The sequence below is a fragment of the Rhinoraja longicauda genome, chromosome 23 (assembly GCF_053455715.1).
Source record: "Rhinoraja longicauda isolate Sanriku21f chromosome 23, sRhiLon1.1, whole genome shotgun sequence".
Classification (NCBI taxonomy): Eukaryota; Metazoa; Chordata; class Chondrichthyes; order Rajiformes; family Arhynchobatidae; genus Rhinoraja; species Rhinoraja longicauda.
In genome coordinates, this window is record NC_135975.1 from 15443819 (window position 1) to 15461584 (window position 17766).

At 40.6% G+C, this 17766-nt stretch overlaps 1 protein-coding gene across 1 annotated transcript in view; it reads left to right on the top strand.

The window, feature by feature from the left end:
- Window positions 1-223: 223 nt before the first annotated feature.
- gnai1 (guanine nucleotide binding protein (G protein), alpha inhibiting activity polypeptide 1) overlaps window positions 224-17766 on the top strand; it is a 33724-nt gene continuing 16181 nt past the window's right edge. The window contains exon 1 of the mRNA XM_078419749.1: window positions 224-631. Coding sequence (XP_078275875.1) covers window positions 514-631 — 118 coding nt within the window. The 5' untranslated portion in view covers window positions 224-513. The remainder of the gene's footprint in view (window positions 632-17766) is intronic.

Below are 17766 nucleotides of genomic sequence, written 5' to 3' on the forward strand. Positions count from 1 at the left end.
CAGAGGCCTCCCGGGTACTCTGGCTGGGGTGGGGTGACATGTCGGCGACTGGTCGGTCTGCGGGCGGGGAGGAGGGCGGTGAAGGAGGGGGGAGGGGTAGGGGGTGAGGAAAGTGGGGGGAGGGGTGTTGCCACAGGTTACTGCCCGCTCCCATCCCATTGACGCAGGCGCAGAGAGCGGGAGCCCGGCATCCGGGTCTCGGCATCGGCATCGAGGCGGCTCCCGCGGCGGGCAGTGCGCATGCGCCGGGAGCGGCCGACGACGGTGGAGGTGTGAATGGGCTCGCGGCGGTGAAGAGAAAATAAATCAACCGGCGAGAGTCGGCGTCGTCCACCTTTTCAAACTACGGCCGGCAGCCGGCGGGCTCAGCACTTCTCTGCGGTGAAGTTGTACTTGGATTTGGAAAGTGGTTGTTAGTGGGGGAACGGAAGCGTTGTCTGACTCGGTGGCAGGGCGGTGTGACGAAGCTGCGGCGGCTCCGAGGGAGAGAGGGGGGCGAGTGAAGCCGGCGGAATGGGGTGTACGCTCAGCACCGAGGACAAAGATGCGGTGGAGAGGTCCAAGATGATCGACCGAAACCTGAGGGAGGACGGAGAGAAAGCGGCGAGGGAAGTCAAGCTGTTGCTCTTGGGTGAGTGAGTGTGGGACTCGGGCTGGATCTCACCGCCGAGGGGCAAGATGGCTCTCTGACCATCGATCCCTGCCTGGGCCTGGCTGTGCTCTCTGTCCTTCCACCCAGGGTCCTGGGGTAGTAACCTTTCGGTTTTTACTTGTTTGGAAGTTGGATTTTAAAATACTCCATGCAAACTGATCGCATTTTATTTTGAGCATTTTAAAGCTTCACATTTTTCTCCTCCCTCCCTTCCCCCATTAATACCGAGACAGACTGAAAAAAATCTCTTTGGTGTGAATTCCAGATGAACCTGCATCTTTCCTACCTATTATTATTTTTGACATTCCGGTTTTAGTAAGGCGGAGGAAAGTGACCTGGAGGTAACTATTAGTTGATCCTATTTTGGATGGTTACTATTAGGCACCTTTATTTACCGCTAACTCACTGGCTTGCAGCCACAGGTATTGACAACCTGCAACAAAAATGTGTAAACAATTAACTCTACGATTGGTTCACTCGTTCAACATTTTATGTTCTCGGGTGCGTTACGTTAACGCAATATTATGGTTTGGATTGGATCTTTTTGTTGAAAAGTACAGTGAGGTTTTAAATAGATCAGGATTCTTTTCTGTTTTTTGTGAAACTTGTTTGGAAAAACCTATTTTTGCAAGTAGCTCTCGCGTGGAGTATCTCACTTGAGCCTGAATATACAACTACTAAATTAACTACTAAACATCACTTAATTGCGTGAAGACGTCACTGTCTGTCTCAGTTGTGTTGGGACATGCACATCACAATGGAGAAATAATACTCAGTTTTTGAAAATACAACAATGTACAATCATTTAAAGTATATTAATCCTGCAAAAAAAGTGTAAATCGATGGAATTTTCTAGTGTTTTTGGCCATTAACACAATAATGCCCTTTTTATGATTGATTCCTTTCAACCGTGTAAATACTTTTTAGATAGTGGTAAAATTGATCATAAACGATCTAGGTGAAGTGCCCAACATATTTGTGATTAAAAACACCTTTGGGATATTTTCTGTTGGGATTCTAAAACAATTTATATAATCTGATGCTGAAAATATAACTTTGTAAATTATCACTTGAAATAAAAGTTATCTGTGTGCTTACTCTCAGTTAAGCAATATCCTTACTTTCAAATCACTGGTTTCCTTACAATGACTTCTAAAATTGCATTTTCTAATGTCTATATTGTGCTAATTCTGGACATTTAACCTCCTCTGCTGCTTTATAACGTTTCCTTTCCTATTTTTATGGTCCTCAGAATTTACCTTGACCATTCTTTAATCTGACATATCCTGGATGGCTGTTTCTATTTTTTTGTTCTGAAATACTTTGGAGCATTTTTGCAATTTTAAAGGCTATTTAAATGGAAGTGGATGCTGTTAAATTGGCCACGAGGTAATGTTGTCGTTAGCTCCCTGTCCTAGGGTCTGCAGAAAAATATTGATCTATGTATACTTCCCAGTTTATATTTGGTGGTTATAAATTATACTCCAAGTGTGATAAACCTGCTTATTCCTTGTAAGTCCAGTAAACAATGGTGGCAGCAGCTAACTGGATTAAGTATAGTCTAATAAGATTAGACAGCATTCTCTATGTCAAATGTCTAAATCCAATTAGATTCCTTAGTATTTATTCCTCAGTATTTTATTCACTATCATGTGACAGGAGATGTGTGTAGGAATGAACTGCAGATGCTGGTTTAAACCGAAGATAGACACAAAACGCTTGAGTAACTTAGTTACCTATGTCACCTATTGCTTTTCTCCAGAGATGCTGTCTGACCCGCTGAGTTACTCCAGCTTTTTGTGTCCACTATGTGGCAGGTGATCTCTGCTCTTGGCCGCAACGTTTTGTGGCTTTGATGGAAACTGTAAAAGCAAAAGAAATGTTTGAATGGTATTTGAGCACTTGGCTATCAAATGGCGGCAACTATTAAGCAAATGGCATTTTTGAAAACTACATGCTTATATTTGGTTTGAGGGGCACTAAATGTATGAATCTGATACCACCACAGCTAGTAGCTAGACATTTTGAGAATGCTGAAGTCTATAAACTTGTTGTCTGGTATTCATTTCTTTAACTGGAAATGGGTATGGTGTTTTGCAGTTCATTCCATATAAGTGGAAATGAAGAGGTCAACTTATTGAGCGTGCTCATAGCATCACACAATGACGTATCGGATGTAAGCTAACGGTTTTACACTTTTTTTTTGTTGTGGTCGGTCAAAAAATGATTAATTCTTCATTGCTTACATATAATTTTGATTGAAGCAATTCAATATAGAGTTTATTTTTTAAGAATAGTTTTTTTTTTAATAAGTGCAATATTTTAAAGACTGGTATCTTAATTCATCTCAATTTCCGACTAACATTTCATTGCTTTTAGATTATTCTCGTGAACCAATTTAAATTTAAAACCATCACATCTGTAACTGGATGCTGTTTTGCAGAAAGTAGTGTATGTTAGTCTAAAAGCACGAAAACAGGCCCTGTGGTCCAACTCATCCATGCCAACCAAGTGCTTGACCTTCCTCGTCCCATTTCATACCCCTCTTAAATCTTTCCCACCATCATATCTGTCAAACGTATTGAATGTTCATAGTCTCAGCCTTAACCACTTTGTCTGGAAGCTCGTTCCATATATGTTTCACCCTCTGTGAAAATGCTGCCCCTCTGATTCCGATTAAACCTTTCTCCTCTCATCTTAACCCTATGTCCTGTAGTTGTTGATTTTGTCAACCCTGAGAAAAAGTTTGGTCTTACAATCTAATTCTGCATTTAAATATTCTGAGATGTCTGGGAGATGAGTTTGTTTGACTCTTCAGTCAATCCAACACAAACCTCATTGCCCATGTTAAAGTGGTGATTCTTAAAATATTACACAAGGATTTAAAAATGGAGATAATGGGAATTGCAGATGTAAACTAAAATTTCATTTTAGTATGTTCATATTAATCGATTTTCAATACCAATGCACCATTAATGGACATTTAAAACATTAGCTATATTGTGTACCATATTTGGGTTAGAGTTATTTCAGCAAACCAGGAATGCAACTAATTATGGAACAATCAAACACATCTTTGTTCATTAGAGTTTTGAACTAAACCAAATTTGTATAGAAACACTAATTCTGTTTAACGTTTTAACTTTGCAGATTAACGGGAATGTTAATTGTGTGGGGGGAAAAATGCCCAAGTAAGATAATTTGTTATCTTTGGCCAATATTTGTCGTCAAAAGTAAATTGTGGGTTCATTTAATTGTAATTATTTAATTAATCGTTTAATTAGAATGTTTTTGAACAGAACCAAGCTACTTGACAGTGCCGAAAATTGATAAAGATACATAAATTGTTTCATTCTGTTTGCTATTTGGTGGCACAGTGGCATAGTGATAGAGCTACTACCTTGCAGCACCAGAGTTTGGGTGTTTGTACGTTCTCCGCAAGACCTGCGTGAATTTTCTCCAAGATCTTTGGTTTCCTCCCACACGTCAAAGACATGCAGGATTTTAGGTTAATTGGCTATGTATATATAAAAAAAGTGAAATTGTCCCTAGTGTGTAGGGTAGTGTTAATACGCACGATCGTTGGTTGGTGCGGACTCGGTGGGCCGAAGGGCCTGTTTCCACCCTGTATCTCTAAACTAAACTTTAAGGATAACTAACTAATAGCAATATCTGCACCATGTGAATAAATATTTTAAAACCAAAAAAAATCTTGTGCTCTTTAATCACTAACTATTGCAGTTTGGAAAGTCACTTGGGAATCACGAAGTTTACATCATCACTTACATGATTTTCTAGCTGGGAATAAACAGAACATTTTTATACTTTTATTGATCCGTGAATCTGTTCAAAAAAACATGGCACATCTGAAACATCTGTAAGTTATGATGCTAATGTTGGCCAAGAAATGTAGATATTTATTGAAAGAACAGCTATCAATATACCTCCAGACACTTTTTTAAACAAGGAAAATAGAGGGCTGCAATAATTCATTTTAAAATATTGATTAGAAATGTTGATTATTTACTCCTTGGGTATTTGAAGTGGTGCATCTTTTGCATTGCTGTAAATGTTGCCAAGTTTACAAGCTATCTGCCAGTTGGCACAGTGCCTGGAGAATTTCAATTCAAGTATTGTTTTGATGCTTGACGGCATCCGATGCTTGAAGGCCAGTGCTGAGCTTGGCACTTTGTAGCTCAAGTCCTGTGTTAAATGTAAAATGTTTGCAAGTGTGGACAATCTTTAATGAAAGCATTCATAATTCTAGCTATGGTCTGGTCATTCTTGAATGGTATGACTTGTTGATTCTTTATAAACAGTATTGCTTTTAGTTTGTGTTAGAAGGGTGTGTAATTATATCATTGTATTTTTGCTTAAGTAGTGGACTGGAAGGTTTTGGTGGCAGCAGCATGCTGCGGAAGTTGTATCTTGTGGCCCACTTCCTGCCCTCTTCAACGCATCTTACTGCCAACCTACTTGTAAATAAGGGCAGGATACAAAATGGTGAGCTGTGTGTGATAGAATGCTCCTGTTTGTTGGCTCACTGAAAGCTGAAAAGACCTAGCAGCCAGCAAACTCTGCCAAGGATGATGAATGGGAATCAATTAAAAATCTGTTAATGAAATACTTAATTTTTAGAATGAATTACTTTGTAACGATTAAGAACATTAAACCCAGCAACGATTGAATAAAATAAAAATCGCTTTATGTTTGCCCTTCTTTCTCATAACTTCCTCTGTTCATATAGTTTAAGTGAACACCACTTCACTGAGCAAGTTCCTTGGTGTAAGTGCTGAAAGATTTAGCAAATTTGTGCTCTGCTAGAGCGCAGATGGTAACTTCAGGAATTCATGACTGCACACTAGTTCTAAACATGATATTTTGTGAAGTTAAATGCCAACAGTTCACTGTGGAACATCACCTGGCATGTGGCAGCCCATAATTTGCAGTAAAGTAGAAAATATGTAACATTTTTTTAGTTGTTAATATAAAGAAAGCAGTGAGCACATGATGCCTCTACATCTCATATATACCAGGTAATTTGTTAACTCTGATATGGTCTAATCCAGAAAACTAACTCAAAAAACAAAATATGAATCTAGTGACATTTATTTTCAAATAGTTATTTTGGATTTCCATCCTCGTACAGTTCATTGGTATTTACCCAAATATAAAATTGCTGACCAAAGGTAACACTTGCCCGGCGTGACGATTTCCCTTAGAAATTACGATAATTGTGGATTCAAATTCTACTCGGAGACTTGAGTAACACACTACAAACTAGCAGTATTGAATGTGTATAAGAAAACAACTGCAGATGCTGATACAAATTGATTTATTCACAAAATGCTGGAGTAACTCAGTAGGTCAGGCAGCATCTCAGGAGAGAAGGAATGGGTGACGTTTCGGGTCGAGACCCTTCTTCAGACTGATGTCAGGGGGGGCGGGACAAAGGAAGGATATAGGTGGAGACAGGAAGATAGAGGGAGATCTGGGAAGGAGGAGGGGAAGGGAAGGACAGAGGAACTATCTAAAGTTGGAGAAGTCGATGTTCATACCACTGGGCTGCAAACTACCCAGGCGAAATATGAGGTGCTGTTCCTCCAATTTCCGATGGGCCTCACTATGGCACTGGAGGAGGCCCATGACAGAACGGTCAGACTGGGAATGGGAGGGGGAGTTGAAGTGCTCGGCCACCGGGAGATCAGTTTGGTTAATGCGGACCGAGCACAGGTGTTCAGCGAAGCGATCGCCGAGCCTGCGCTTGGTTTCGCCGATGTAAATAAGTTGACATCTAGAGCAGCGGATGCAATAGATGAGGTTGGAATGCTTGTTGTGCTGCCAAGCACCTTTCACACCAAGGTTTCTTGATATTCGCCTATCTTCCCTTCATTCTCTGTCCTTTCTCTGCAAAGCGAAATGCATGATTTGTGACTTTTCCTAATCTTATTGAAAGACTGTAACCTGAGATGCTAGTTTTTTCTTTGTTACTGCTGTGTTAATTCCACCATACTGGTTTTCTATTTATGTTAAACTGGGGGCTTGTCTCCCCTCAATCTGTACAATTTACTGTGATAGGCTGCTCTGACACCACCTCCCGAAACCCTCAACCCTCGACCTTTGTTAGAAGATCAATGGAAGCAGGCGCATTCCAGGAACATCACACAGCTAATGCCCCTCCAACTTGTATGCCTCTCTGACTTGAAGGTATATTACAATTCATTTGATACTGGGTCTAAATCCTGGGAGTTCTCCCCAGGACCATAAAATTATCCATATTATTAACATATGGATAAGAGATGATTTTATGTTAAGCATGATTTTTAGTTTGTGGGTTTCCTTCTGAGCCGCTATATATTGCTTTGTACTTAGAAATAAAAATAAACTTGAACCTGTGATTTATTTGTTGTATGAGCAGGAAGATCTGGATAGAGTTTTGAGCTGCACAGATAAAATGCTTTTATATAAACAATGGCGTATTCTTTCATAGGCATAAATATTTCCTTGTATCCAAAAATGTTACATGTACAGAATGTGCATTTGCTTTATTTCATTACTAAAGTAGTTTTCATTTCGAGGGATTATTTTATTAAAGGGTGTTGTACTATACATAGGCAAATGTGGTTAATGAGTTCTGCAAACAAAATGTAGTGGTTGAGTAGAAGCATTGAATAGGCACATGACAAAATCCCTAATTGAGCAATAAGTATATTAGCTTTTTAATCCAAAGGTTTATACTGAGGTATACCACTATACACATGTTTTTCTTACTTTTATAAGCCTGCAATTTAGTTCTTCGATTGATATTAATGTCATGGTGATACAAAATTTGATTGTAAAATATGATGCCCCTGTCACAAGGCTCTGCTGATTGATTTATCTCCATTTTGCACCAAATCCAGCAGTAGTCTTTTAGGCAGACAATGGCACTGTGGACAGTGCCGTTTTAAATTCTTAAGACGTTCTTACTGCATATTCTAAATATTATGGTTTGGATTGGATCTTTTTGTTGAAAAGTACACTGAAGTTCTTTCCTAACTGTTATAACTGGTTAATAGGTATCTACCTATAGTCCTAGATCCAGATAGTGAAATAACTTGTGAACGCTTCACCAACTTCTCTTAATATCTTTAACTTTGATCAAATCGTTCCTTATCCTTTGAAGGTAGTTAAGTGTTAAATAGTGTTTAATTAATGATAGTATTCTGAGACAGCACAAGCTCAACAAAGGAAATTTGGTGGAAGAGTATTTGGACTACAAAAAGATTTAATAAACATGTTGCCATCAAGATTAAACGTTGCTCTTGTTTCCAGTTACTTGGGCAGCGAATTGGTGTTTATGGGCCAGAAATGTTTAGGGGGGGTTTACCAGGTTTTATAGCACCTAGTTTTCTTAAAATATATTATTGATTAGTTTAAAGAAAACAAAAGGCTGGACAAACTCAATGGGTGAGGCAGCATCTGTGGAGGAAATGGACAGGTGACATTTCGGGTCTTCAGACTGATGGAATAGTGGGAAGAAAGCTGGAAAAGAGGAGTGAAGGTGGGCAAAGTGATGGATGGATACAGGCGAGGAGGAGCGGTGATTGGCAGAAGGGTGGTGTAACTAATCAGGTCTTGCAGTAAAAAGGAGACAAAAGGGTATCAGATAAGAAATATGAGGAGGAGTGAAATGTAAAACCAGAGGGAGGTATATGGGCAGAAAAGGATGGGTAAGGAGAAGGGGGGGGGGGGGGGGGAGGAATAAAGAGGAGAAATGATACAATGATAAATTGTCAATTTGGCCACGACTGAATTTTTCTAATTTAGGAAAAATGAAAAGACAATGAAGAGGGTGCATATGGATTGGAATAATTGCAGGAATGAAGGGCTTGAGGGTGGCACAAGGTTGCAGCTAATTAAAATGCGGCCTTTCATCTCCAGTAACTCGGGTTCAATCCTGACCTGCTGTCCGTGTGTTTGCACCTTCTCCCAGGAATGCATTGGTTTGCTCTGGGTCCTCTGGTTCCCTCCCACGCCACAAAAAGATGCAGGTTGGTAGGTTAATTGGCCACAGTTATTTGCCCCGAGAGTGTAGATAAGCTATTACAATATTAAGGTGGGTGGGTGAGGGGAGAGTCAGTTGATAGGATGTGAGGAGAATAAAATGGCTCAGCATAGAATTAGCCTTCTGGTCTGCACAGACTCAGTTTGTGTGCAGCATTAAATACAAGGATAGAATGAAGAACCTGGATAGATTATAGAACAGGTTGAGAGGAGATGTTTAAAATCATGGAGGATCAAGAAAAGCTGTTTCTATTGGCAGAATGGTTAAATATAAAGAATGGTGATAATGCAAGGGACAGCAATCTTTTAGGCAGTGAATTGTTAGGGCCAAGAATGCATTTCCAGGGGCAGTGGTGATACTAGTAAGTCACATTGAGGATCAGCGAAAGGTGCATATTAGTAGGAAAGTGTCAACAGAAAGTTGGTAATTTGCTTTTTCTGGAACTTCGCATTGAATCTGGCACCTGACCAAAGTGAATATTTTCTTTGAAGAAGAGTCTCGACCCGAAACGACACCTATCTATGTTCTTCAGGGATGCTGTCTGACCTGCTGAGTTACTCCAGCACTTTGTGTCCATTTGTGTATTAGCCAGCATCTGCAGTTCTTTGTTTCTACATTTTGTTTCTGACGTTCACTTGGTCAGTGCAGAATAGAAATTCTAGCCTGATTAATGTGTTATATTAGCTTAATCATTAAATCAAGTATATTAGTTTAGACCAGATGTTAATGAAGGCAATTGTGGGGCTGTGACCATTAGCCTCTATGTGGTTAGCTTAAGGAAAAAAGTGCTAGCTAAGGTCTTTTGGCATGTTGCTGGTGACCCCTGTGGTAAATTTATTGAGGAAGGTATTTTGCCTGAGCAAATGAATGCCACGGGTCACTTGGCTGAAGTACTAATTAGTTCTCAGCAGAAGCAGAATGTAACCTATTGATGAGTGCTTTGACAAACACTTTTTGTCCCAAAAATGATCTAGTAATATATGTCAACGTTAATTTCAAAACAATGAAATCTGAACTGAAATTTGATAATATTATTGAATATCTGGCATCTGACTTTAGTCAAAGGCTTAATATTTCTGTCTTCCCTGGTGTTCTGTTACAGAATTATGGCACAAAGTACAATTATTACTAGGTTTAATTCTTACCATTTAGGGGAAAAAATCTTAATTGGGTTGTGGTAACTGAATTCATTTTTTTGTTTTTCTAGTTATGATGACTAGTTATTTTATCGCAAGTTAGTGTTAAAAATGTTTATCTTTTCAGACAAATGGTAGTAATAAATTGTTGCTGTAGCTTTGTAATGTAGTTATTCCACTGATGGATTGAAGCCACAGCTTTTGATTGTTAAGTGTATTTGAGCTTGGCGGAGGAAATAGTGTCCAGTTTAATTGTGCACATAAACATGCTATAAATTAGGTTGTAGACAGTTCCCACAAGCATAATTTGGGTTTTTCAGATTTTATGTTAATTTGATCTCTGTTAATTGCTTTATTGGTGTTATCACTGTAATGCATGTCAGTGAACGAATTAAGGTTTGTGAATGTTTATACAACTGATTGTTGGGAACCTAAATTTGATCAGTAGAAAAAATGTGGAAATCAAGAACAGCAGGAGTAAATCACTGGGTCGGGCAGCATCTCTGGAGAACATGGATAGGTGATGTTTTGGGTTGGGATCCTTCTGTCTGATTGTGGGGGAAAGGAAAGCAGGGAGAGAGGAGAGGCAAAAAGTGTGGCAGGTAAATGGTGGATATGGGCAGTCTGTCTCACACCTTTGTTTAAATCTCTGGTATTTGTCCCAACCCTCTGGCTATCAGTCCCTCCCCCTCGCCTGTGTCCACCCATTTACCTGCCACGCTTTGCCCTGCTTCTCCTCTCTCGCAGGTTTTTCCCCCATCTCCCACCAAAATCAGTTTGAAGAAGGGTCCTGACCCAAAATGACACAATGTCACTTATCCCTGTTCTTGAGGCATCCTGCCTGACCCACTGAGTTACTCAAGCACTTTGTGACCTTTTCTGATTAGCAGATGGTTGAGTGTAAAATAACTGATTGCTCTTGCATCAATGTCAAATGCCATATGTGTATTCCAACTTTTGTGATTTACTGTCACTGTACTGCAGGTTAATGTAGCTGATAAAATATGGTCCTTGAATGCTTTAGTCTTGAATCTTAAAGTTGAACGAAGTTAAAAGGTGAGAAAAGCACTCAGAATTTCATTAGCAAGTATAGAACAGCTTTTAATCCCTTCATCCAAGTCATTAATGTATATTGTAAATAGCTGCGGTCCCAGCACCGAGCCTTGCGGTACCCCACTAGTCACTGCCTGCCATTCTGAAAGGGACCCATTTATCCCCACTCTTTGCTTTCTGTCTGTCAACCAATTTTCTATCCATGTCAGTACCCTACCTCCAATACCATGTGCTCTAATTTTGCCCACTAATCTCCTATGTGGAACCTTGTCGAAGGCTTTCTGAAAGTCGAGGTACACCACATCCACTGGCTCTCCCCTGTCAATTTTCCTAGTTATATCCTCAAAGAATTCCAGAAGATTAGTTGAGCATGATTTCAATCGTAAATCCATGCGGACTCGGAACGATCCTGTTACTACTATCCAAATGCTCTGCAATTTCGTCTTTTATAATTGACTCCAGCATCTTCACCAATTATTAAAGACGAAATTGCGGAGCATTTGGATAGTAGTAACAGGATCGTTCCAAGTCTTGCGAGTCAAATTTGCACTTCATGTATGAGATTGGACATCCCTGAGCACAAGATGACCCTTCAATTGCTTGCAGTCATCGTTTTAATAGAATACTAGACCAAGTGGACCCATTGGGCTCAAACCTCTCCTGCATTGCTGCAGCACCCTCTCCTCCCCCACTGCCCTCCCTCCCCCTCCCCCCAACTCCTCCCTCACTCCCTTGGAGATAGATTTAAACTTTAAAGTGGGAATAACTTAAAAAATATAACACCGATTTCAATGAAACGTCTTCCATTAGCACCAAAGGGACGACGGTGAGTAAGGTGGGCCTAAAATTGTCATGCTATCGGGTATCGTTTTGGCTCCAGTTCAGGAACAAACAAACGAGAGTTTTAGTATATTGATATAATAAGTGCAGCAGGCTGTTTGAGCTGAGTTGAACTAATATCTAAGATCTGTCTGCACTGGAGTGGTCAAGACAATTTGGGACTTGAATGGTAAATACCTTACATAACGATTCAATACATAGAAGGATTATTGCTGGAAGTTGGTGATTGCGAAGTGGGTTGTAATGGTTGATGGGGATAAGAGAAAGATGTAAGAATTTAAGTTCTTTACTGTCAAATGCAAAATAATAAAATTTAAAGGAATTGCACAAGTTCAAATAAAAACATTGGGTTCAGGCAGCATTTGTGGAAGAGAAACAAATTAATGTTCCAAGTTCATGACTTAATGAAAGAACATTAACATTGAACCTGCGCATGCCTGATTGATTGCTTATTATTTACAGTATTTTGCTTGTTCATATAGCAACTGCTGAATTTTTTGATTACACTGTGGATTAATGTTGCATTAAGGTCCAAAATTGTTTTTTTTTAAATATCCTTCAAATTTGACATGACTAGGTTTGACATCATTTATCTATTTATAATTAATCTTCCTACAAAGAATTTTACCCTTCCCACTTTTTAATAATGGTAAGATTTTAAATTTTGTGGAAAGTAATATTTAGGACCTGACAAGAAATAATTTATCTTTAATTTCTAAATGGAATGGATACAGGGCTGGATTTCTGAGCACCAGTCAATGTATCATGGCTATGATGCAATGAGCATCAATAATTGTATTTGTGTTGTTATATGATCTTCAAGAAATGATAATGGGTTATAATTAAAGCCCACTGCAGCCAAGAAACTGAACACCATACTTTTGTGAAATAATCCTTTTTACCCTTTAAGTTTTAGTTTGTGGCAGAAAATGTATATTTTAAATGGGAGGTTTCCCCATAAATGTCTATATTCACTCATTGGACAGCTGATGGAGCTGCTGCCTCTCAGCGCCAGAGACCCGGGTGTTATCCTGACCTGTCTGTGGGGAGTTTGCACTTGTGATCACATGGGTTTCCTCCAGGTGCTCTGGTTTCCTCTCACATCTCAAAAACATGCAGGTTTGTAGATTAATTTTCCTTTGTAAATTGACCCTAGTGTGTAGGAGGGGCTGGATGAGAAAGTGGATAGCATAGAACTAGTGCGAGTGGGTGATTGATGGTCGGTGCGGACTTAGGTGGGTCGAAGGGTCTGTTTTCATGTGATGGCTCAAAACTAAACTAAACACTTGATCACGGCAGGAAAATGCTCAATGATATTTCATTTTAATTGAGTTTGCAAGATTAAATTCTACAATAAATTTATGGGAATTAATTGAGTGTACTTATAATCTGTCATGCCTATCTAGAATACGTTGCAGAAAATTAATTATTTTGGATTGTAGATTGCTGCAGATCAATTGCTTGCTTCAACTTGTGCTGTACATCCAGAATACAGCCAAGATGTCGCATTCGTGCCATCAATTAAGTAGGTCCCCATAGAACAGTCCCCAACTCCATCCATACTTGTTTTTTAATGCAGTAAGTTTTATAAACTCTCTCGGGAACAATAATCTAAAGTGAATAACTAATTTTGATGTTTAAAAAGTAATGACGATTATGGGATTAAGTGACAGGCTTGGAAGCTAAGGTTTGAAATGGTATGAATACAATTCAATTTTGACATAATCCCAGATGTAGTAGTACCAGATACATCCCGCTAGTACTAGTATATCCCAGATGTACTAGTGGCCAGAGGACCTAGGAACGGACTGAAGGAAATTCACATTAGGTCGGAAATGGGGTTGGGTAGACTGAAGGCTGATAAATCCCCAGGGCCTTGTGGTCTGCATCCCAGGGTACGTACTTAAGGAAGGGGCTCTAGAAACCGTGGATGCATTGGTGATCATTTTCCAATGTTCTATAGATGCAGGATAAGTTACTGTGGATTGGAGAGTAGCTAATGTTATCCCACTTTTTAAGAAAGGAGGGAGAGGGAAAACATGGAATTATAGACCAGTTAGCCTGACATCGATGGCTGGGAAGATGCTGGAGTCAATTATAAAAGATGAAATAGTGGCACATTTGGATAGCAGTAACCGGATCGGTCCAAGTCAGCATGGATTTACAAAGGGGAAATCATGCTTGACTAATCTTCTGGAAATTTTTGAGGATGTAACTAGGAAAATGGACAAGGGAGAGCCAGTGAATGTAGTGTACCTGGACTTTCAGAAAGCCTTGATAAGGTCCTACATAGGAGATTAGTGGACAAAATTAGAGCACATGGTATTGGGGGTAGGGTAGTGACATGGATCCAAAATTGGTTGGCCTGCAGGAAACAAAGAGTAGGGATTAATTAACAGGTCCCTTTCAGAATGGCAGGCATTGATTACCGCAAGGCTTGTTGCTGGGACCGCACCTATTTACAATATACACTAATGACTTAGATGAAGGGATTAAAAGTAACATTAGCAAATTTGCAGATGACACAAAACAAGGTGGCAGTGTGAACTGTGAGGAGGATGCTATGAGGATGCAGGGTGACTTGGGTAGGTTGGGTGAGTGGGCAGATGCCCTGGCAGATGCAGTTTAATGTGAATAAATGTGAGGTTATCCACTTTGGTGGCAAGAACAGGAAGGCAGATTATTATCTGCATGGTGTCAAGTTAGGAAAAGGGGAAGTACAACAAGATATGGGAGTCACTGAAAGTAAACATGCAGGTACAGCAGGCAGTGAAGAAAGCTAATGGCATGTTGGCCTTCATAACAAGAGCCGTTGAGTATAGGAGCAAAGAGGTCTTTCTGCAGTTGTACAGGGCCCTAGTGAGACCACACCTGGAGTATTGTGTGCAGTTTTTGGTCTCCAAATGTGAGGAAGGACATTCTTGCAATTGAGGGAGTGCAGCGTAGGTTCACGAGGTTATTTATGGCAGGACTGTCATATGTTGAAAGAATGGAGCGACTGGGCTTGTATATACTGGAATTTAGAAGGATGAGAGGGGATCTTATTGAAACATCTAAGATTATTAAGGGATTGGACACGCTGGAGGCAGGAAACATGTTCCTGATGTTCCAGAACCAGGGGTCACGGTTTAAGAATAAGGGGTAGGCCATTTAGAACGGAGATGAGGAAGAACTTTTTCACCCAGAGTTGTGAATCTGTGGCATTCTCTGCCTCGGAAGGCAGTGGAGGCCAATTGTCTGGATGCTTTCAAGGGAGAGTTAGATAGAGCTCCTGAAGATAGTGGAGTCAAGGGATATGGGGAGAAGGCAGGAAAGGGGTACTAATTGTGGATGATCAGCCATGATCACAGTGTTGGCGCGAAGGGCCGAATGGCCTACTCCTGCACCTATTGTCTATAGTTTATAATGTGGTTGTCCTATCAGCAAAATAATCTTGTAAGAAATCCAGTGATAATAATAATAATAATAATAAAAGTAAATGTTTGTTGTATTCTCCATTGTTTCTAGCTAGGTCTTTTATTATACTGTTTTGGTCAAATGATTGCTGAATTATACCCGGGCAGTAATCTACAATAAATTGGAATAGTCTGTTACCAACAGAAAATATACTTTTCAAAACATTGTAAACTGAGCTAGAGCTACTCTAAAGGCCTTTAAGTAATATCTTATTTTGAAATGGTAAACAGTTTGAATGAGCTTCCTGATTTGACCTTATTTTTGTGAATATTTAATGCTGAAGACACCTTTCCATTCCAATCCATCCTTGCATGATGTGCATGTAGATTTCAGTAAAGAAAACTGCAAAAGCAAATGGTATGTCAAATGGCATAGTTATCGGCTGAAAGGATTCGGAGAATTAGTCTGCCACTTTGGCTTGGGTTAACTGCAAAGCAGCTCTACCTTTCTCATGTTTATTTAATTTTGAGGATATTTTGTGTTTACAATTATTCCCACGTGTAATTTGAAACATGGAAATATTGCACAACTGAGCGTAGTTATCACTTGCTTTTCTTTGCTCTTGAAAACTGAATACGACCGGCCTTTGGGAGAGCCTAAACAGTGTTTAACTAATGTGATTAAAACTTATGTCCTAATACCTGATTATATTAAGTACATAACTAAGATTAGGTGTAATACTTTTGGATCATTGTTTAGCTTCCCTTAAAGGGGGTGCATTGTTTAGTGAAGCTGTTTGAAATGATTTAGTTGTGCTATATTTAGGACCTGCATTTTTCATGTTTAATTGTTCAGAATCTTGAATCCTTTTTGAAATACTGTTGTAATTGTCAAGGACCCAAAGCCATCTTTAAAAGAAACTAGCGAAGAGGGCCCGTTGGGCCCATTCCCACACCCCCCATTCTCTCCTCCCCCAACCCCAATCTTACTCTCCCCACACCCCCCCTTTCCCCACGACCTCTCCTTTTCCCAGCACCCCTATTTCCCCCACCACCAAGCCCCCTCCGGACGACCCCTGTTGTCCCCATTCTCAGACCCCGCCACCATTCTCTCTCCCCCAGACACACTCTTACTCTCCCCCACCCCCGCTTTCCCCAGCAAACCCCTTTCCCCTACTCTCTCTTGCCCCCAGCACCAACAGGTCCCGGGGGGGGGCGGGGAGCGCATCAGTGAAAGGTCCGGGGGGGGGGGGGGGGGGGGAGCGGGGAGCGCATCAGTGAAAGGTCCGGGGGGGTGGGCGGGGAGAGCATCAGTGAAAGGTCCGGGGGGGTGGGCGGGGGAGCGCATCATTGAAAGGTCCGGTTGGGGGGGGGGGGAGCGCATCAGTGAAAGGTCCTGGGGGGGGGGGAGCACATCAGTGAAAGGTCCGGGGGGGGGAGGGGGAGCGCATCAGTGAAAGGTCCGGGGGGGGGGGGGGGGGGATAGCGGGGAGAGGGTCTCCCGGGTGTGGGAGAGGAGAGGGGAGCCCAGACGCGCCACGCTGAAAGCCTTCAATAAATCAGTAGGAGGGGGGTTGCGCGAGCTCTTGTCACATGGGCATTTTGACGTCACACGCTGAAGGCCATCGAAAAAACGGCTGGATTTTTTTTTTTTACTAAAACCTCTATAACTTAAAAAATACACGACCGAATCAAATAAAAAATATCATTTTCCAGCAGCGTTCAGTGTGGTGATTAATGCGGTTCAAAAATCGTGGCGCTACGGTTCACCTTTTTTTTTAACCGAAATCGGCCGAAATAACTGAGAAAAAAAGTTTTGACTTTTAAACCTCTGTAACTTAAAAAATATACGACCGAATTAAATACAAACATCATTTTCGGCAAGCGTCCAGCGGTGTGATTAAGGCGGTGCAAAAATTGTGGCGCTACGGTTTACTGTTTTGCCGAAATCAGTGAAATATATATACAAACATATATATTCACAAGATCTGACTTTTAATAAGATAGATGTACTGTTAGACAAGGCTGAGAAATGTTTGTGAAATTGCATGAAAAATACTAAGTTAAGGCAAGGTGGTTTCCATTTAGACAGTGTTTTAGCAAATGGTTTTCAAGACCATTCATATCAGTGAAATAATCAACAACTGATGCTGATTGTGCTCCAAAAAGTTGAATAATTTAGCAAGTATCAAATTGAAAAATCAGATACTTGCAAAAGTGAAAACTATTCCATGTGCTAGTTTCATTTCATGATTTTGCTTTGCATTAATGCTAGCTTATTTTGCTGATTACCAGAATCTAATTTGTTCCTCTTTTTAAAGACAAAAACATTCATTCACTTTGCCCAACCTGCAAACACCAATTTTCATTATTGGCAGGAAGGCCAAACTACAATTGTTAGGCAAAGTCCGTGGTCCCTGCGTGCTTCAAAAGATCCATCATTGTACCGGTGCCAAAGAATGCTTCTCCAGCGTGTTTAAATGACTACCGACCGGTGGCCCTCACCTCGGTTGTCATGAAATGCTTTGAGAGGCTAGTCAAGAAGCACATCTGCGCCCTCCTTCCTCGCAACATGGACCCACTACAGTTCGCATACCGTCCGAACAGGTCCACGGATGATGCGGTCTCCCAGGTTCTACACAC